This window comes from Pristis pectinata, chromosome 35 (genome assembly GCF_009764475.1).
Source record: "Pristis pectinata isolate sPriPec2 chromosome 35, sPriPec2.1.pri, whole genome shotgun sequence".
In the NCBI taxonomy this organism is placed as follows: Eukaryota; Metazoa; Chordata; class Chondrichthyes; order Rhinopristiformes; family Pristidae; genus Pristis; species Pristis pectinata.
The window spans coordinates 11,573,654-11,595,261 of record NC_067439.1 but is presented as its reverse complement, the minus strand read 5'-3'; the positions used below and the strand labels follow the sequence as shown (position 1 = coordinate 11,595,261).

General features: G+C 48.3%; 1 protein-coding gene across 3 annotated transcripts in view; it reads right to left on the bottom strand.

Annotated features, from left to right (window-relative positions):
* Positions 1-10,658: 10,658 nt before the first annotated feature.
* Positions 10,659-21,608, bottom strand: part of LOC127586411 (neuroblast differentiation-associated protein AHNAK-like) — a 67,633-nt gene continuing 56,683 nt past the window's right edge. For all 3 annotated transcript variants that reach the window (XM_052044351.1, XM_052044353.1, XM_052044352.1), the window contains one exon: positions 10,659-21,144. In XM_052044351.1, the coding sequence (XP_051900311.1) occupies positions 14,824-21,144 (6,321 nt within the window). In that variant the 3' untranslated portion in view covers positions 10,659-14,823. The remainder of the gene's footprint in view (positions 21,145-21,608) is intronic.

Sequence of the window (21,608 nt, the reverse complement as noted above, 5' to 3'; positions counted from 1 at the left end):
CGATCCCGACCTCTGGTGCTGTCTGTGTGAAGTTTGTGCGTTCTCCCTGTGACCGTGTAGATTTCCTCCCCGAGTGCTCCGGTTTCCTCCCACATCCCACAGACATGCAGGTCAACAGGTTAACTGGCCGCTGTAAATTGCCCCTAGCGTGTGGATGAGTGGTAGAATCTGGCGGGAGCTGATGAAAATGTGAGGAGAATAAAAAATGACATTAATATAGGATTGGTGTAAATGGGTGGTTGCTGGATAGCATGGACTCGATGGGCTGAAGATCCTGTTTCTGTTCTGTATCTCTCTATGGGATATGCATTTTTTAATTTCAAAACTATGTTTTATAAAAATATACACTGGAAGTACAATACAATGAGTGTCTTTCTTTACATTTGTTGAGCCATCAAACCAATAATTATGGAATATCCACGCTTGGACCGTTGAATTTTGGAACAATGTGCTGATTTTAGCAACACTGTCCTCCTAGCCCCACTGACGACACCACGCCAGCCTTTGAGTAAAAGGCAAGTCCCAGTCTGGAAACTCAGCATCTGACTCTTCCTCAGAGAGACACAGAAATAATGACCCACGGAAGTGACCTTTCCCCTGTGTGCATTTATTGTGTGTCAGTCAGGAGGAGATAAGGGAGGATTTATGGACGGAGACACGTTGCTTGCTGCCCAGTCCCGAGGATGTCATCCCCCACATCCAACGCAGGGAGGTTTTGCTGGGGGGGGGGGGGGGTGGAAGGGGTTGGGGGTCAAATCAACATTGATCTTTCCTGAACTATTTATACACGGAAAGGAGACCTCCTGTGGTTATAGAACCAGCCACACTGATGGTTGAATTCCCCACAGTAAATGCACTGGAGACAGGATCGTGTGGGAGCCAAGATAAACAATGATAAACACTATTGTCCCGAGGCTCCCGAGGACCTGAGCAGGATTCAGGAAAACAATGAGGAGACAGTGTGCCGGAACACTGACCCCACCCACCTTGACATCGCTGTGACTTCTTCCTGACCTCATCATCCCAAAACTACACCTTCCATCTGAGTCCCCTAACTACCTCAGAGACTTAAGAGACCGCAGATGCTGGAATCTGGAGCTACAAGCAATCCGCTGGAGAAACTCAGTGGGTCGAGCAGCATCTATGGGGAGAGAGGAATTGTCGATGTTTCGGGTGACCCGAAATGTCGACAATTCCTTTCTCACCACGGATGCTGCTCGACCCTCTGAGTTCCTCTGGCAGATTGTTTTTTGCCCCTAACTATCTTCTCTTGGATACCAGGAGCATGAGAGTGGATTTGCCCCAGGGCGTGTCTCTTACTGAGATGATGATGAGGTTTGTCTCAGTACACATCCCTGGGAACAGTTCCTGGATCACAGAGTCCTGTGTTACACAGCTGCTGGGGGTGGACGTTGACAAGGAACCGCTGTGTCCTTTTCCAAACTTCCTTGGTAAACACACAGTCCACGAGGAGTGGCCGATCATCTCATCTGCACCGCAGCCATCTCGAGGCCAGTGTGTGGTGGGGGTGAGACTCTGGCTGTGCAGGAAGGATCTTTGGCCTGCCTGAAACATGTTGTTCTTCCAGTGTAACTCTTACTGCTCCCCCTCTCCTCTTTATACTATCCATCTGTCTTTATACTATGCCTCTGTCTCCCAATTCCACCCCTCCCCCTCCCCTATCTGGCTCCAGCTGCCCATCATCCTTCGCCCTCCCTCGGTCCACCAATCACCTCTGGCCCCTGTGTCACCATCCCCCTCTCCTCTTTATACCGGCCATCTCCCCACTCCACTCCCAGTCCTGATACCCCAAGCAACGACAATTCCTTCCTCCCCACAGATGCTCAACCCACTGAGTTAGAACATAGAACAGTACAGAGATGGCCCATGATGTTTGTGCCGAACATGATGCCAAATTGATCTTCTGATCCATGTCCCTCCATTCTCTGCATATTCTTGTGTCTATCTAAAAGCCTCTTAAATGTCACTATTGTACCTGCTCCCTTCACCACCCCTTGGCAGCCCGTTCCAGGAACCTACCACTCGCTGTGTAAAAAACTTAGCCCGCACACTTCCCTTAAACTTTCCCCCCTGAGAGTTCCTCAAGCAGATTGTTTGTTGTTCCAGTGTAAGGAGATGTCCATAGGCGAATGCTATCAACTGGTGCAAGAGGACGTACTGAGGGGTGTGCGGAAGCTCAGTGCAGCCTGGAGCCCCACTGTCACTGGACACTGAGGGGTAGCAACCTGTGTAACAGCCTCTCAGACATTTCAGGGATTCATTGTTTAAGGAGGAAACATGACTGTTGTTGACACATTGCTGGAGAATGCATTGAATTGATGGGACAACGCATGTGGGGTAAGATGTGTACCAATTGTATTTACTGCATTTTTTATGAATAAATTATAGTTTTAAAATATAAAACAAGCCCACTCGCTCATTCCCTGCTTGTTTGAGGCAGACACTCTCACCACTGTCTGTCCCCATGCAGGGAGGGAGATATATAGTATGTATCGTACAGAGGGCAGGCACACATCAGCAAGATCTTAGGATGATTTGCCCTCTGTATGATACATACTGTATATCCCTCCCTGCAGGCACACATCAGCAAGATCTCAGGATGATTTGCCCTCTGTACGATACATACTGTATATCCCTCCCTGCAGGCACACATCAGCAAGATCTCAGGATGCTTTGCCCTGTATTGAATTTTTTACTTACAAATTTCGAACATCATACAAAGTTTGTTTCTCCCACATGTCACTTACCTACACTGGGTATTGGTATTGGTTTAATATTGTCGGATGTACTGAGATACAGTGAGACATTTTTGTGTTACGTGTCATTCAGACAGAACATGCATATATAAGCACATCAAGGCAGCACAAAGGAAAACAGAATGCAGAATATAGTGTTACAGTTACAGAGAAAATGCAGTGCAGGTGGACAAATAAAGTGCAAGGGCCACGACAAGGGAGACTGGAAGAACAAGAGTTTATCTTTTAGCGTATGAGAGGTTTGTTCAGGAGTCTTATTATAACATAGAACATAGAGATCTACAGTACAGTACAGGCCCTTCAGCCCATAATGTTGTGCCGACATTTTATCCTGCTCTAAGATCTATCTAACCCTTCCCTCCCACATAGCACCCTATTTTTCTATCATTCATGTGTCTAAGAGTCTCTTAAATGTCCCTAATGTAACAACAGGATAGAAGCTGTCCTTGAGCCTGATGGCACATGTTTTTCTCCCTGATGGGAAGGGGGAGAAGAGAGAATGACCAGGGTGGGAGGGGTCCTCGATGATATTGGCTGCTTTCCTGAGGCATCGGGGAGTGTAGACGGAGTAAACGAATGGGAGGTTGGTTTGCGTGATGGACTGGGCTGTGTTCATAACTCCCTGCAGTTTCTTGCGGTCTTGGGCAGAGCAGTTGCCATACCAAGCTGTGATGTATCCGGATAGGATGCTTTCTATGGTGCATCTGTAAAGATTGGTAAGAGTTATTGGGGACATGCCGAATTTCCTTAGCCTTCCAAGGAAGTAGAGATGTTGGATTTCTTACTTGGATTGTTTTCTGTGGAGCGTCAGAGGCTGAAGGGAGACCTGATAGAAGTTTATAAAATTATGAGAGGCAGAGATAGGGGAGACAGTCAGAATCTTCTTCCCAGGGTAGGAAGGTCAAAACTAGAGGGCATAGCTTTAGGGTGAGAAGGGAAAAATCTAAAGGAGACTGCAGGGCATGTTTTTTCACTGAGAGCGGTGGGTGCCTGGAACGTGCTGCTAGGGGTGGTGGTGGAAGCAGACAGGACAGAGGCATTTTAGAGGCATTTAGACAGCAGAATATGCAGGGATGGAGGGATATGGACCATGTGCAGGCAGAAGACATTAGTTTAGTTTGGCATTGTGGTCAGCTCAGATGTGATGGGCTGAAGGGCCTGTTCCTGGGCTGTGCTGTTCTATGTTCTGTATTTTGTTGTCAGAGCTGAATATTGTTTTGGACACCACCGAGTTCCTTTCCATGCTAAATCAAGTGACAGTCCTTCTCCAATCATAACTTAGACCTACCTGACAGAGCTGCAGTCTTTGGTGAACTGTCTGACATTTTTTTTTGATTGGAATAAGGAATTTTATTTGTCAAAATAATGATGATGATAAGAAATAATAATTTCTTAAACAATTTTTTCCATACGTTCTTGGTATTGGTAAATATTATTATTCAGCAACCTTTGTTCACTTGGTAATCCGGGCTTGACTTTGGAGAATTATCAATCAAATTTTTATCCAATGTTTCATACTGATACCAAGCACCATCACCTCTTTCTCTCATCAGCCGATGAACCCCAAGCTGCTTAGGCCTCAGATCTGCCTTCTCTGCTTCAACTGCAATAAGGGCCATCACTGTCTGACGTGTTGGCGACATATGTCGAGCTGATGGTGGTTCACATAGCGGGAGTGGGAGTCCTGACGGTAAATCCTGGGGCTGACACAAGTAACGTTGCTGGTGAGGTGAGCCGATTTTCATTAAAGCATCCACAACTAAACAGTTAACTGAAATTGCTGACCAGGTTGTCCTCTAACCCCTGAAGGGCCCACTGGTCCCAGAACATCTCTGTTCAGCTAGCTTGTGATATATATAAATGACTTGGATGAAAATGTGGATGGGTGGGTTCGTTAGTTTGCAGATGATATAAAGATTGGTGGTGTTGAGGATCATGTAGATGATTGCCAAAGGATACAGTGGGATATAGATCAGTTGCAGATATGGGCAGAGAAATGACAGATGGAGTTTAATTTGGGTGTGAGGTGTTGCACTTTGGGAGATCAAATGTAAAGGGACAGTACAGAGTTAATGGCAGGACCCTTAACAGCGTTGATGTATAGAGGGATCTTGGGGTCCAAGTCTGTAGCTCCCTAAAAATGGCCGGACAAGTCAATAGGGTGGTAAGGAAGGTGTGTGGCATGCTGGCCTTTATTAGTCAAGGCAGCGAGTTCAAGAGTCAGGAAGTTATGTTGCAGCTTTATAAAACTCTGGTTCGGCCGCATCTGGAGTATTGCATTCAGTTCTGGTCGCCCCGTTACAGGAAGGATGTGAAAGCTTTGGAGAGGGTGTGGAAGAGGTTCACCAGGATGCTGCCTGGGTTAGAGGGTATGAGCTGTAAGGAGAGGTTGGACAAACTTGGGTTGTTTTCTCTGGAGCGACGGAGGCTGTGGGGAGACCTGACAGAAGTTTATAAGATTATGAGAGGCATAGATAGAATAGACAACTGGTATCTTTTTCCCAGGGTTGAAATGTCTAATACAAGAGGGCATGCATTTAAAGTGAGAGGGGGGAAGTTCGAAGGAGATGTGCAGGGCAGGTTTTTCACACAGAAAGTGGTGGGTGCCTGGAATGTGCTGCCAGGGGTGATGGTGGAGGCAGATACGATAGAGGGGTTTAAGAGGCTCTTAGATAGGCACATGAATGTGCAGAGAATGGAGGGATGTGGACATTGTGTAGGCAGAAGGGGTTCGGTGTCATTAGTTTAATTAGTTCGGCACAACATCGTGGGCAGAAGGGCCTGTTCCTATGCTGTACTGTTCTATGTTCTATGTTCTATGTTCTATGAGCCAGCGGACAGTGCTTGCTTCCTCTCCCTGGGCACAGACATAACCACAGTAGAGGAGCTCATTGGCTGGAGGCTGCCTTGATGGCCCTCAGCCTTGACCTGTGAATGGCCACCTTGACCAGGACCTTGAGCAGACGGATGAGGAGGTCCCCCGACCGACACACCTCCCTCCTCACTGGGTGCCTAAAGATCTGGGGCTGAAGTGCAGGCAGAACCTGAGGAGCAACCCCTTCAAGTACTCAAAGTGGGGCTGAAACCCTTTCCCTGGTGGTGGGGGCATTCTCTGACAAGAAGTGACCATGTCCCAGACCCTGAAAGGGTCCTGGAAAACACCTGCCAAGAGGAGCTGAGGCCGGTGCCTCAGGGGCTGTTCTGAACGGTCCATGAACCCATGAACACTACCTCGTTATTCCTCTTTTGCACTATTTATTAATTTTGTAACTTACAGTAATTTTTATGCCTTGTACCATACGGCTGCTGCAAAACAACAAATCTCACGACGTATGCCAGTGATAATAAACCTGATTCTGATGAGAAGCGACCGTCCCAGACTCGGAAAGGGTCCTGGTGAAAGATGTCAGTCAACAGGAGCTGCGTGTCGTCCTGACGCCTGTGTCCCAGCGGAAAAAATACGTCATCTGGGAGGAAGGTCTATGTACAGGTTCTCCCACATAACTGTGCACACCCTCACCAATGGATCCAGAGGGAACAGAGTGCTGTAAACGGAGCAACCCAACTATTTCCATGGCAGAAGAACTGCCCTTGGCCAGCAGATCCACCAGCTGCTTACAGACCATCCCACAGTGACAAGAAGGGTGAACGTAGTCACAATTAGAAAAGATGTCGATCCATGACCTCACATACACACCTTGGGATCTCACGAGATGTGAGTCCCTCCTTGCATTCTTTGTATGTCTGCCAAGTCAAGAACCTCCATCTCAAGCCATCTGATCTCGGACTGCTCCTCTTGATCGACCACTTTGAGTACTCCTGACAGCAACAACGGATGTGAATCTTGCCCACGTCCCACCATAGCCTGAGGGTGGGGAGGTCCTCTGACAGAACCATCAGAACAAATCCTGGGATCACCCATCCTCCAGCAGCTGGGTGCCAAACCATGAACCCCACCCACGTGCGCCAAGGAGTGATTTCTACCCTCACCAGATGGTGGTCCGTGGATGGCACTGACTGCTTGGAGGCCACCGAGACTCAGGAGACGACGCCTATGATTGAAGAGCCTCCTCTAGACCTCCAGGTGAAGGTGCTTCTCCACCCATCCTTGACCACGATGGGGACTGGAGCGATTCCCTCTTCAATGGTATGGTTGAAATCCCCGCTGAGGAAGATTTACTCACCATTATCGATGGAGCTCAAGAGAGCAGACACTTCTTGAAAGAGGACCAAAGGAATCTGGGAGTTCAGATACATAATTCCCTGAAAGTGGCGTCACAGGTAGACAGGGTTGTAAAGAAGGCTTTTGGCATCCTGGCATTCATAAATCAAAGTATTGAGTATAGGAGTTGGGATGTTATGGTGAGGTTGTATGAGACATTGGTGTGGCCAAATTTGGAGTATTGTGTGCAGTTCTGGTCACCTAACTATAGGAAGGATATCAGTAAGATTGAAAGAGTGCAGAGAAGATTTACTAGAATGTTGCCGGGTCTTCAGGAGTTGAGTTACAGGGCAAGATTGAACAGGTTAGGACTTTATTGCTTGGAGCGCAGAAGAATGAGGGGAGATTTGATAGGGGTTTACAAAATTATGAGGGGTATAGACAGAATAAATGCAAGTAGGCTCTTTCCACCTAGATTGGGAGAGATAAGTACGAGAGGACATGGCTTTAGTGTGAAAGGGGAAAAGGTTAGGGGGAACACTAGGGGGAACTTCTTCACTCAGAGAGTGGTGGGAGTGTGGAATGAGCTGCCATCTGACGTGGTAAATGCAGGCTCACTCTTAAGTTTTAAGAATAAATTGGATAGATACATGGATGGGAGAGGTCTGGAGGGTTATGGACTGGGTGCAGGTCAATGGGACTCGCGGAATAAAGTTTCAGCACAGACTAGAAGGGCCAAATGGCCTGTTTTCTGTGCTGTAGTGTTCTATGGTTCTACGAACAGCTCGCTGCCTAGATGCACAGCAAGTGGCCTGGCACAAGTTCGCTGATCACCAAGATCTCTGGTTGAAAAGTCAGCTCCAACAAGACGCCAGCCTGGTGGAAACTGAACGGAGGTTGCCCACGTAGAACCTTCCTTGGCATTGCAGGAGCCAGGTAGCTCTGGGAGGAGTTGGTCCTACAGGGAATCCCTGTTCCTCCCTTTTCCTGTGGGACAGCGTACACCTCTCCAGGGCTCACAGTGATGATGGGAGAAGGTCAGGAACCCACCCCAGAAGCCAACATCACCCCCACCACCCCAGCCCCAACAAATGGCCTCTGTTCCTCAGGACTTCCCTCCACCTCAAAGGAGGGACACCTCCTGCTTTTCTTCCCTGAGGAACTCCATCAGGGGAAGGTCTCTGTCTCCTCCACCCAGTTCCCTCAGGCATAGCCTCAGGCTCGGATTGGGGTCCTTGAGGTGTTTTATCTTCCTCAGTGCCTTCCTTCTTGCCCCAACAGATCCCCCTCCTTGCCAACCTCTGGCCCAAGCCCTGCACCCACTTCTCCTGGCGTGGGGCAATGGGGAGAAGCAGCAGTAACTCTCTGGGCTGCCAAGGTGGAATTTGTGGCCAGGAGTTCTTCCAAACCAGCCCCACCCCCTGACAGGCATGGCACCACGTTGTGCATGCAGTCCAGAAGACATGGTAGGCCGTCCCTTGGAACTAGACACTAAACTGTCCGTTGTCTTCCTCCTCCTGCATTGGGACTTTCTCAGGGAGCAGGCAGTGAAGGTTGGGGTGCCTCAGGGATCGGTGCTTGGTACTCAGTCATTCTCCATATACATCAGTGACTTGGATGAGGGAACCGAATGCAATAGTTCTAAGTTTACTGACAGCACAAAATTGGGTGGGGGTGTGAGCTGTGAGGAGGATACATAGAGGCTTGAGGATGATTTAGACAGCAACGGGCAAATCTGAAGCAGGATGTGAATCAACGTAGGAGTCAATGCTCTGTGATGTTGAATATGTGATTGGGTCTCGCGTCTCACAGTGTGCCGCAGGGGTCGGTGCTGGGACCTATGTTGTTTGTTATTTATATAAGCAACTTGGATGTAAATGCACAAGGCATGGTGTTAGTAAGTCTGCAAATGATACTAAAGTAGGTGGCATTGTAGACCGTGAAGGTTGTCAAAAACTGTAGGGGGATCTTGATCAGCTGGGTAAGTGGGCTGAGCATTGGCAAATGGCTTTCAATTTGGATTAGTGCAAAGTGTTGCATTTTGGTATTGGTATTGGTTTATTATTGTCACTTGTACCGAGGTACAGTGAAAAACTCGTCTTGCATACCGATCGTACAGGTCAATTCATTACACAGTGCAGTTACATTGAGTTAGTACAGAGTGCATTGATGTAGTACAGGTAAAAACAATAACAGAACAAAGTGTCACAGCTACAGAGAAAGTGCAGTGCAATAAAGTGCAAGGTCACAACAAGGTAGATCGTGAGGTCAGAGTCCATCTCGTTGTATAAGGGAACCGTTCAATAGTCTTATCACAGTGAGGTAGAAGCTGTCCTTAATTCTGGTGGTACGTGCCCTCAGGCTCCTGTATCTTCTACCTGATGGAAGAGGAGAGAAGAGAGAATGACCCAGGTGGGTGGGGTCTTTGATTATGCCGGCTGCTTCGCCAAGGCAGCGAGAGGTAAAGACAGAGTCCAAGGAGGGGAGGCTGGTTTCCATGACACGCTGGGCCTTGTCCACAACTCTCCGCAGTTTCTTGTGGTCCTGGGCAGAGCAGTCGCCGTACCAAGCCATGATGCATCCAGATAGGATGCTTTCTATGGTTTGGGGAAGTCAAACCAGAGTAGGGCTTATACAGTGAATGGTTAGGCCCTGAGGAGTGTCGTGGAACGGAAGGGCCTAGGACCACAAGTACATTGTTAGCTGAAAGTGGCGTAGCAGGTAGACAGGGTGGTGAAGAAGGCATGTGGCACACTGGCCTTCATCAGTCAGGGCACTGAGTATAGGAGTTGGAACATTATGTTGCAGTTGTACAAGTCATTGGTGGGAACGTACTTGGAGCACTGTGTACAGTTTTGGTCACCCTGTTATAGGAAAGATGTCGTTAAACTGGAAAGAGTGCAGGGAAGATTTACAAGGATGCTGACAGGACTCGAGGGCCTGAGTTATAGGGGAGAGGTTGGGCATCTAGGACTTTAGTCCTTGGAATGTAGGAGTTTGACGGGTGACCTTATAGAAGTCTATAAAATCATGAGGGGTATAGATAGGGTGAACGCACATGATCTTTTTCCCAGGCAGGGGAAACTAAAAATGAGAGGGCATAGATTTAAGGTGAGAGGTGAAAGATTTGAAAGGGACCTGAGGGGCAACTTCTTCACGCAGAGGGTGGTGCGTACATGGAACGAGCTGCCAGAGGAAGTGGTTGAGGCAGGTACAATAACAACATTTAAAAGACACTTGGATAAGTACACAGACAGAAGGGTCAAACGCGGACAAATGGGACTGCTTGGTGGGCACGATGGTTGGCATGGACTAGTTGGGCCGAAGGGCCTGTATTACTCTATGACTCAGGCCTTTCCGCAAAAAGGAGAGAAAGTTAAGGGGCGATTTAATAGAAGTTTTCGATATTATGAGGTGCTCTGATTGAGTAAGTCAGAGGAAATTTATTCTTGTGGCAGAGGAGCAAGTCTGCACTCTTCCCAATCCAATGGGACAATGTGGACTGGCTCTGCCTTCTTCAGCACAATATGTGGGACTGGGGGCTCAGCGATGTTAGGGCACGCAGTTCCAACAGGCGTGTGAGCAGAACTGGCCACCTCTTCCCGTTCATCAGCTGTGTACCGTTCCCCCCTTGAATTGTTTGGTGTTAGCCACCAAGAGCCCTGTGTCCCAGCGGATATAACCAGACGCTGCAGGAATTATGTGAGCATTCTGTCATCTTTATTACCATCCATGGTTAAAGTTATTCATTAAAAATATATTCCACACAAAGCTTACATGTTACAATCACAAATTCAAAAGTATCCCAGAAGATGGGATCAAGAGATATTTAATTCTCCACAGTCATATCGACACAGCTGCCTTCTCAACTCAAGATTTTATTAAGTAGCTTATTTTCAAAACTGTTACTAGCATGGGGAAATAAACATAAAGATGTCTGTAGTCATGTCTGGCGATATGAAGGTGAATCTAAAGTAAAAAAAATGTTGTTAATGAAAGAATGTGTACAGTGTCCGAGCATTGAAAATTATAATGAAATTGGCACAGCATTGGATGACAATTGTATATCATGGCTTGCGGTGATCATATGCAATATTGTAGGATCTGTAAAATAACAAGAACAGAAAACAAAGCAGCCAGATTACAAATACCTGCTGGCTCCAACTCTTGTGTTCCAGTAGGAGCTGCAGGTGAAAAGGACTGTGTGTTACTAGTAATGGGGAAGCCTGCACTTGATAATGGGACTGGGGGAGAGTGTGGTGGAGAGACAGAGGGAGAGAGAAAGGGGGAGAGAGAAAGAGAGAGAGAGAATGTGGGAAAGAAGGAGAGGATGTAAAAGAGAGAATGAGAGAGAGAATGGGAGAGAGAAAAATGAAAGTGTGTGTGTGTGTGTCTGGGTATGTGGGGAGCTGGTATCTGAGAGTGGGATAGGTTTTGTGTATATGTGTGTGTGTATGGAGGAGCTGGTGTCGGAGCTCTGTGTGTGTGTGTGTGTGTGTGTGTGTGTGTGTGTGTGTGTGTGTGTGTGTGTGTGTGTGTGTGTGTGTGTGTGTAAACCAATTTATAGACATAACCTCCTCTGCTACATTTCCTCCCATCTGAAGCAAAACAAACAATGTGATGTCACATCTGGAAACATGAACTCACATCTGGAAATGGCCACATATTTAAGCTTGGAGAATTAAATATCTCTTAAGCAACTGGCTGGAACATATCTATAAGAAGGCACTTAAAGAATTCCAATACTTAAAAAGTGGTTAATTTTCTTTTGCACAGAAAGTATTAAAAGCAGAAATGTCGGTGAATTTGCAGGAGAGAACACTGCAAGTTGCTGTGTTCTCCAAAGTAAATCCTTCATTCTCTCCGGACAGTCAGTGTAGGAACTGCTTTAGTGCGTTACTCCAGTATCTGTTAGTTCTAAACATCTGGCTCCTGGGAAGTGATGCTCATGAACACTGTTTCAAAGTAAGCTAAGAATTAAAATTTGCTATGAAGCTGGTAGGATTGAGGTCTATAGGATCACTTTTACTCACCAGCAGCCCTGACCGATTTAAATCACTGTTTGTCACCTATCCTAACATATGTAACCCTTTGTTCACCACCAAGCCTTGACGAGTTAATCCATTTCTAGCTGTGCATATCCTACAATGAAATAATTTTATAGCTGTCAACCCCAGCATGACTTAATTCAAACGTAGAATTTATGTTTTTGGGGTAGAAATTCATTCTTGGTCACGTGAGTTCAATGCACAACCCAGCAGATGTGACATGTTGAACTCTGCTTTTGACATTTGGCTCCATTGCTTTGTTGGAACTCTGCGTGCACCCTGTACTATCTTGTTGCATTTAGTGGTTATGATACTAAAGGCCAGGGGCTGATCAGCTATGATCATATTGAATTGCAAGGGAGGCTCCCGCTCCTATTTACTGGTGTTCCTGTGTGACTGAGGACAAATTTGTCAGTGACTCCTTCAGCTCCTCATTTGAACTACCACATCTTGATGTGGGTTGTGAACCTGTCAGTTGTAAATTCACCCAGTTCTGTGACCTGCCATTGTAGGCTGGACTGAGGAGGTAAAATCATGGAATAAACACAGAAACTGCCATCAAGCAGCAAGTGTGGAGAGAGAACCAGAGTCAATGTTAGAGGTTGGACAAACTTGGGTTGTTTTCTCTGGAGCAGTGGCGGCTGAGGGGAGACCTGATAGAAGTTTATAAGATTATGAGAGGCATAGACAGCTGGTATCTTTCGCCCAGGGTGGAAATGTCTAATACCAGAGGGCATCCATTTAAGGTGAGAGGGGAAACTTCAAAAGAGATGTGTGGGGTGGCTTTCTTTTACACAGAGAGTGGTGGGTGCCTGGAACACACTGCCAGGGGTGGTGGTGGAGGCAGATACAATAGAGATGTTCAAGAGGCTCTTTGATAAGCACATGAATGTGCAGAGAATGGAGGGATGTGGACCTTGTGCAGGCAGAAGGGATTAGTTTAATTAGGCATCATTAGCTTAATTAGTTCAGCACAACATCGTGGGCCAAAGGGCCTGTTCCTGTGCTGTACTGTTCTGTTCTATGTTCTGTGTTTCTAACTGATGTAAGGTCATTGACCTGATACGTTAACTCTGGCTCTCTCTCCACAGAAGCTGCCCGACTTGCTGCACATTTCCAGCATTTTCTGTTTTTATTTCAGATTTCCAGCATCTGCAGTATTGTATTTATCAATTACTTGTCGATTCCTACAAGTAACCAATGATACCTGTATTGGCTCCTTGACGACGTTGTCCTGTTTCACCCCGATCTACCCATTTTGCTGCAACATTGTAAATTTCTCCTCTTCAAAGACATGGCTGCTCATCTTTAGAATGTTCCTATGGGATCCAGTTCCAGCAGCCTCACTGGAAGTGTGTTCCAGATCATAAACATTTCTGTGGAAACCACCTGCTTTCCTCTCACTTGAACCTATGACCTCTGGTGTCCAAGGAGATGGCTTCTCCCTCCTTGTCTTAACTCCTCACTTATAGGAGTTTCCCCCTTAACCGCTGTCCCCTCAGAGGAATACCTCAACTTCTCCAATCTCTCCACATAACCCAGATCCCTCTCCTTCACTACCAACAGAGTAAACCTTCTCTGCCCCCCGACCAAAGCTCCGATGTGTTTTCAAAAATGTGGTGAGTTCACGTTAGATTTTGCCGACAGTTCAGCAGGAGTTTGACGCTTAATTTATCCTCAGTAACACCAGCAGAACACAACAGGAACCCACTGCTTGGCTCACCCATGGTTGTCCCAATGTCCCAAGTGTCGAAGCAGTAGGAATGGGGCATTGATAGAGATGGGCCTCCATTGACCAATAATGAGCTCAAGGAGAAAGCTTCTCTACTCTGGATTGACTATTTCCTCAGTAAGCTTGAAGCTAACCTTACACACACTGAAAATGTCCTAAAAGCGGGAGTCAGATGAACTTTACAAGACGAGAATCATTAGCATGTTCGATTTTCTCACTCAGGTCCCGCACGAACTCCTGTGAGCCCTACTGTTGCCCTGTTATTGGTGGACGTGGATGCATTTGTTGGCCTCCCTCCCTGCACAATCCTGCCCTCCTGGCAGCTCCTGCCCACTGATCTCACTGCAGCAACATTTAGGACAAGGCATCATTACTAGTTAATAAATTCATTGAGACAGGATGCCTTAAGATAGCACTGGAATGGGCAAAGGTGAAGGCACCCCAATAGGCCAGAGTCACAGTGTCCAGTCAGCCTATGGATCACTATGGGACCCATTCATCCCCAATTACCTTGTGGGATCTATTCACTCTTCATCACCTCATAGGATCCATTCACCTCCAATTACTTCACCAGATCCATTCACCCTGTTTCACTGCAAAATCACTTCAATTCCCTTGCTGTGTGGGACTCCCTCTTGTCTAATTCTCCCTCAAGACGATGCTCACCGATGTCTCTCGCCGCCACCAAAAAGAAACAAGCGACTGTGTATCTTCCACTCATTAGATAAAAGCTCACTCGAGTATTTTTTAATCCACGTTTAACATATTAAGACCATAATATTTTGATTGCTACAAATGGCTAACCTAAGCAGGGTTGGGAGCTGGCAGGGATGGGAGGCATGTATCTGTGAGGGGAGTGGCTGACAAGAGTTAGTCACACAGCAGTTGCTTCTACAACCTCTCCTGTAACGTGTTAGTGGAGGCACAGTATTGGGCAGTCCAGTTTCAGCTGTCAGTTCGGGCACACGGAGACCATCTTCTGCCCATGTTCTAACACACTGGAGTGTTGTTAAACCCGAGCCCAAGTAGGGGGTGGGGGAAGCCACGATCCATCCAAAAACCAGCCCGGTCTCTGACCCTCCTCCCACTGCTCCTAGGCGTCACTTAAATGCTGGTCGACTTATCGGCCAGAGTTCCAGTTTTCACCTGTTTTTTGCCCTTTGACACAGTCACGGAGCTGATGTCCCCCACGATCTTCTCCTCCGAGGCGTGCTCCTCCTGGTAGACCGTTGTGAACCCCACCTTGGGCATCTGTAGTTTGAAGTGTCGCGTTGCACCCTCGTTCTCCAGCTGCCCCTCCGAGTGGATGTTGTTTTCGTATTCCAGGGAGTTGGATTTGGCGCTGAGGGCCAACTTTGGGAGCTTGAATTTCGCCGACTTGTCTTTGCCGTCTAACTCATCCCCTGGGCATCCCTTCGGCTTGGGCTCCTTCCCCGTGACCGACGAGGTTCCCAGCTCTTTGGACTTCCCTGAAGTAAAGCCCAGTATGCTTTTAGACTTAGTGTGACCAGCGTCCCCTCCTGAATCCAGGAGCACCAACTCTGTCCTGGCGGTCGATGTCACTAGATTCGACATTTCGGTCTCCTCGTCGGACCCCGCTCTTTCGCCGTTTTTCTTTTTGAATGCAGAGAAGGTTATTTTCGGCGCTTTAATTTTGGAACCCCTCACTTCCCCTCTGTTCACTCTGGGAGAGGAGGTGTCGAAGGATTGATCAGCTCGGAGCCCACCATCATCTTTGGAGGCGGACACCTCCGTTTTGACCAGTTGGAGACTTAATTCGGTGTCACTCTCCCTCACCTTCTGATAAGGCGAGGAGAACTCTACTTTTGGAAGTTTTATCCTGCTCATCTTCCCTGGGCTTCCGGACTCTTCACCGTCCCCATTAATGTGAACTCCCGGTGACTCAGTCGTTATATTAACAGGGGACGATTTTACAGGTGTGAAACTAACCTTTGGCAATTTCAGTTTCATTTTCGGCTTTTCATCCAAGCTGTCCGGGTCATCCACTTCCTCAGCTCTGGTCCCCTTTTTACGGGGAGTTTGAGTCGTTGAGTCACCCGCCTCTCCATTTCCATTAAACTCCATCGTTTTACTCTTGGGCCACGAGATTCCGAAGCTGGGCTTCTTCACCTTGGACACTCTCAGCTTGGCCTCTGCGCTGTCGGTCTCGGCCGGGATTCCTCCAAGGTCCCCCTTCGCAGCCGGAGACCTGCTGCGGTCCCTGGCCTTGGGAGACGAGGTTTCAATGTGTCCTTCCGGACTCTTGAGTTTTGGCACAGAAAAGCCGAACAATTGCCTCCTGGTTTTGTCGGTTTTTAATTCGGCATCCGGTCCCTCAAGCCCCACCTCTGACTTATGTCTGACCTCCCGACCCTTTGCCTCAGTGGACAAGCCCACCTCCTCTTGCTGCGTGACTTTGGGGAGCTCCACTCCAACCTTCGACATTTTATCTTTCAGCTTGCTCAACATTCCCTCCGGGACGTCTCCCGTGTCCCCCTGAACCTGCGGACCTTTAATGTCTATTTTAGCTCCAGAGCTCCTACTATCTCCAGATGCCTCTTGGTCCTTTTCCTTGGAGGATCCAAAGGAGGGCAAAGTGACCTTGGGCATCTTCAGCTCAAGAGCACTGGGATCAGCCTCCTTAAGACACCCTGTGCCCTCTGCCGGGGACAGCTCAATGCCGACACTTCTGGTCTCTACCCCGGCAGATACGTCGCTGGTGTGAAGGGATGAAATCTCCACGCTGGGCATTTTAAAGGGAACTTTGGTGGACATTGTTTCTGAACCAAAGGCGTCTCCACCAGGCTTCTGACCCGCTCTGATCTCGGTTTTTTTTCCCGCGGATGATTCGTCTCTGGACAAGCCAATCTCGACTTTGGGCATGTTCACCTTCAACATCTGGAGCCTGCCCTCGGACTCCACCTCTGGACCCTCAATATCTACCTCACCCTTCGACCTTCGGACTACCACATCCGAAACCTTGACCTTCGCTGTTCGGTCCTCGTCCTTCCTGCTGCTCCCAGGGATCCCAAAATCAGGCATGGTCAACTTGGGCATTTTAAACCTGGATTCTGAACCGTCGGAGATTGTAACCGGGGCCGGGGTTTCGCCTTTCACCCGTGCTTCCCTTCCCTTCCCCGTTTCATCTTTGGCTTCACGGTCGACAGAAGTGTCCTTGGCTTTTGGGAAACTGACGTCCAGATCAACATCTGGCCCTTTCACCTTTGGGGTTGCGATAGTAACAGACGGAATCTTAACCTTGAACTTATCTCCTTGGGAATCTCCCTCTGACTGCCCAGACTCTCCAACCTCTGCTTTCTGGCCTTTGCCCAGAGAAAGGCCAAACTTGGACATTTTCAATTTGGATTCTTTGGCCTTTCCGTCCGAGCCTTCCATCTCCAGGTCAGCTTCCGTCTCAGGGGATTTTGATGAGATCCCAAATTTTGGTAGTTTCAGTTTCAACTTGCCTCCTTCTGTTTCGGCATCAGCTTTCGTGGCCTCGGTTGAGTCCTCTACAGCCTTGTCTTTTGATGCTGTCATTCGAAACTTGGGCATTTTAATCTTCCCCCCAATTATCTTGTCCTCTTGCCCTTCCAGTCCCTCTCCGCCCTCCATTTGAGTTTTAACTTCTGCCTTCGCCTTTGGCTGAGCTTTCTCAGTGGAGAGGCTGCCATCCGAGTTCGTTCCAGTCCCTGAGGCGGATAAGCCAAAAGTCGGCAAGGACACCTGAGGCATCTTCAGTTTAAATTCAGCCCCTGACACCTCAGCGTCAACCTTGGGGTCTGAGGAACCACTGGAAAGCCTCTTGTCTTTGGAGAGACTTAAGTCAATGTCAAGTTCGGGAGCTTTCAGTTTTGGTGGCGAGATCTTTGGCAATGTAAAACCAGGCATCTTAAATTTTTCCTCTGCTTCAGGTCCTTCAATCTCAAGCAGGGAAGCATCCATATCGATGTCAGCATCTGATTGTCTAACTTTGGGGAGGGAAATGTCAACCTTGGGCATTCGAGCTTTGAAGCTCATACCCTTGCCATCAGCATCATCCGCGTGGTAATCCCCACTTACTCCTGAGCTGGAGATGTCAGCCCCTCGTTCTTTATCTTTTGACCCAGACACCCCAAACTTAGGCAATCCCAGCTTGGGCATCTTCAGTCTGAAGGCTGCATCGTCGGCTTCAGAGCTTATTAAAGTGGCCTCGCCCTCAGTCCCTCTGACAGTGGTGTCAATCTTGGGCATGGAGAAACTGAGGTCAACTTCGGGTGCCTTTACTTTGGGCACTGAGATGTCAATTGCTGGCATTTTCACTGACGGGAGCTTCTGTTTTCCCTCCGGATCGGCCGCCTCCACGTCACCTTTCACTTTTGGAATCTTTAACTCCCCCCCGTAGGTTTTCAGGTCCGCTTCTGAAACATCAACCTCTGCTCCTGGCCTCCTGATCTCAGGCACCGCGATTGCAATCGAGGGCATCTGCACTTTGGGCATCTTCAGCTTGCCGGCTGAACCTTCCGCTTCGGAGTCCATGGATCCCGTTTTGGTCTTGACTTCAGGGGTCCTTCCAGTTGGTCCAGGGATGTCGACGTCCTCTTCATATTTTTTGGAAGTTCCAAAGGTAGGCATCTTGATCTTTGGCATCTTAAACCTACCTTCTTTCCCCTTTAACCTTCCATCATCGATATCTGCATCTGCATCAACTCCTTTGACACCAGAATCAAGATCCTTCCCTTTAGATTGAACTTTACCTTTGCCTTCGACATGGGGCACTTTCACCTCAACTTTTGGCATGTTGCCATCTCCCTCCACCTCCTCCTTACCCTTGGAGCCAAATTTTGGGAGTGATATTTTGGGCATCTTCACTTTAGCATCGGGTCCTTCGATCTTAACCCCAGTAGGATGACCGCCGCTGTCAATTTTGGAATTTTCTTCAGCAGAGAAAGGTGACTTCACCGACGGTAGGTTGATATCAACTTCTGGGACCTTAACCTGAAGAGCCGACATATCGATTGTCGGCATTTTCATTGAAGGCAGTTTCAGTTTTGCTTCTGCACTCTCCACTTCAATTTTCCCCTTTGTATCTCTTTTGATATCGGCCTCAGTTGTTGGGCCAGACACCTCCGCTTCACTTGATCTCATTTTGGGCAGAGCTACTTCAAATTTGGGCATTTTAAGTGCTGGGCTTTTCACTCCATCTGTCTCCTCAGCTGCCTTCATTCCAGTGTCTGCTCCAGTCTCCTTGCTCTTGAGGGAAATATCAAACTTTGGGAGTGATACCTTTGGGATTTGAAATGTGACATCAGGTCCTTCTGTGGCAGCTGTAGGCATGTGGCTGGCTACACTGGTCTTCGTTGACTTGACGCTGGCATCCTCTCCAGCGACCAATTCAGAAGCATCTGCCTTTCCTTTCGGAAGGCGCACATCGATGTCGACCTCAGGTACTTTGACCTTGAGCACTGACAAGTCAATAGTGGGCATCTTAGCGCCGACTTCAGGGCTGCTCGGTTCACCTTTTGCCTCTTTCTCGCTGGCTGATGCCCCAAATGAGGGCAGAGAGACTTTCGGCATTTTCAACTGCAAATCGAACACTTCTGAGCTCGATTCGGATGGTTGGTCACCAGTTCTGGCCACCCCAACTTTAGGATCCTTGACGCCACCTGCAGCAGTCAGTCCCTCTGCTTTTCCTGAGGGAAGGTGAACGTTAACATCTGGAATCTTCACCTTGGGTGCAGAAATGTCAATACTGGGCATCTTAACGCTTGGCAGTTTGCCCACGGTGAATCCCGAATCTTTGACCTCAGCCTCCACCCCAGGTCCCGTCTCTGCCTCTGCAGGTTTCATTCCGGGTACGGCGATTTCAAACTTGGGCAGGGTTATTATGGGATGCTTGAGCTTAGTGTCCTCTCCGTCCGCGTCCACCTTGGCGCTCACCTCCGCTTCTCTCCCGCCGGCCGACAACTTTGGCAGTGACACTTTCGGTATTTTCAGCTTCAGGTCGAACCCGTCAGGTTGCTCCCCGACCCCTGGCACCTTTGGTGCCTTCCCATCCGCCGGCCCGGAGACCTCCGCTTTACTCATTGGAAACTGAACATCTGGGAGTGTGACCTTGGGCACAGCGATGTCAATGGTTGGCACTTTCACTGATGGGAGCTTTATTTTGGCCTCAGGACCTTCCAGCTGAGGGCCCTTAATGTCCATCTTAACTTTAGAAACATGCAGCCCAGATACCCCAGCTTCTGCGGTTGCTGGGGAAACATCAGCCCTGGCTTCATCTAATTTCACTTTGGGCACGGACACTTCAACTTTTGGCATCTTTAACACAGGGCCCGAAACATCTGGAGCTGCGGGCACTGCCTCTACCGCGCCCTCTTTACCCTTGGCAGAGATGCCAAACTCCGGCAGCGATACCTTGGGCATTTTCAGTCTTGTTTCCGGTCCTTCGATGGTGATCTTAGACGTCTGGACATCGACCTTCCCAGTCCCAGCCCCCACCACAGGGAGGTCTGCTGCAGCCCTTGGGAGACAGATGTCAACATCTGGCACCTTGGGGGCTGAAATGTCAATTGTCGTGACCTTCTGTGCAAGTTCTTTCATCTTTCCTTCCAGACCTAATGCCTTATAGCTGCCCACAGCAATCTCTACCCCTGACATGGTCACATCTTCTTCACTCTGCTTTATTTTCGGTACAGAAATGTCAATAGCAGGCATTTTCAGCTTGGCCTCTGCCCCTTCCACCTGATCCCCTGCTTCCTTGCCTTTTGCATCCGTTCCCTCTGAACCCTTTAGTTCAAATGAGGGCATTTTTACCTTAAAGCTGGGTCCTTTTGCCTTGACTTCTCCTTCAGCTGATGGGCTTTTGACATCAACTTCAGCCTTCGATAATCCAATGTCTATTTCGACCTTTGGCGCTTGCATTGGGAGCCCGAGCTTTAACTTGCCCTCAGGCGCTTCTCCATCAGTCGACACTCCCGCTTTCACGGAATCCTTCAGCTCCTCTTTACCTTTTGGACTTGGAGCTTCAGCTTTTCCCTTTTTGGTGAGGTCAAACGAAGGCATCTTAAATTTTGTCTTCCCCTCCACGTCCTTCACTGAGACTGCGACTTTCTCTGTGGGTTCCATGCCGACCTCCACCTTGACCTTTCCAGGGTCGCTTGTGCGGAATCCTGGGAATTTGAGCCTTTTCTTCTTGCCCTTGGTTTGTCCCTCACCCAAGGAGAGTTCGGCTTCGGCTTCAGGATGTCTAAACGTGCCTTCACCTTTCAAAGCCGCCGCATCTTTGGGAGAGGTGATGCTCAGTCTTTTAAACCTGGAGAATTTGGGAAAAGCAAATTCCACGTCCACTGGCACGTCTAGCTCTACAGCTGCCTCCTCCTTATTCAGGGTCTTTCCCTTCATCAGCTGCTTGGTCTTCTTGACGGGCGAGATGCTCTTGACACTCTAAACAAAGACACAACATCTGTCATCAGAATTCTGCTGCGGTACCACTCAATAACATTGGAGGTGGTCAACACTGGGTAAATTTTTGTCCGGAACATAAAACCAGAGGAACAGGCAGAGGCCATTCGCCCCCAGAACATGTTCTATCATTCAATGAGATCATGTATCTTAAGCAAAAAAATCCATCTCATCAAAAGTCTGGGGAAGACCATAGTTTTCCCCTATTACAAAGGAACATATGGCTTTGAACATATACAAAGGAAAGTAGTGTTCTGAGGCCAATACATCATGGGCACATCCCTCCCCACCATGGAAAGTATCCACATGAGGAGTTGCCATCTGTCATCAAAGATAGATTCCTCAGGGAATATCATTCAACATTACACACCATTTCTCAGCATCATCCACCTCAATGTATTACCCCATTCCCGTCGTACTTCAAAGGTTAAGGAGGTTCGGCATGT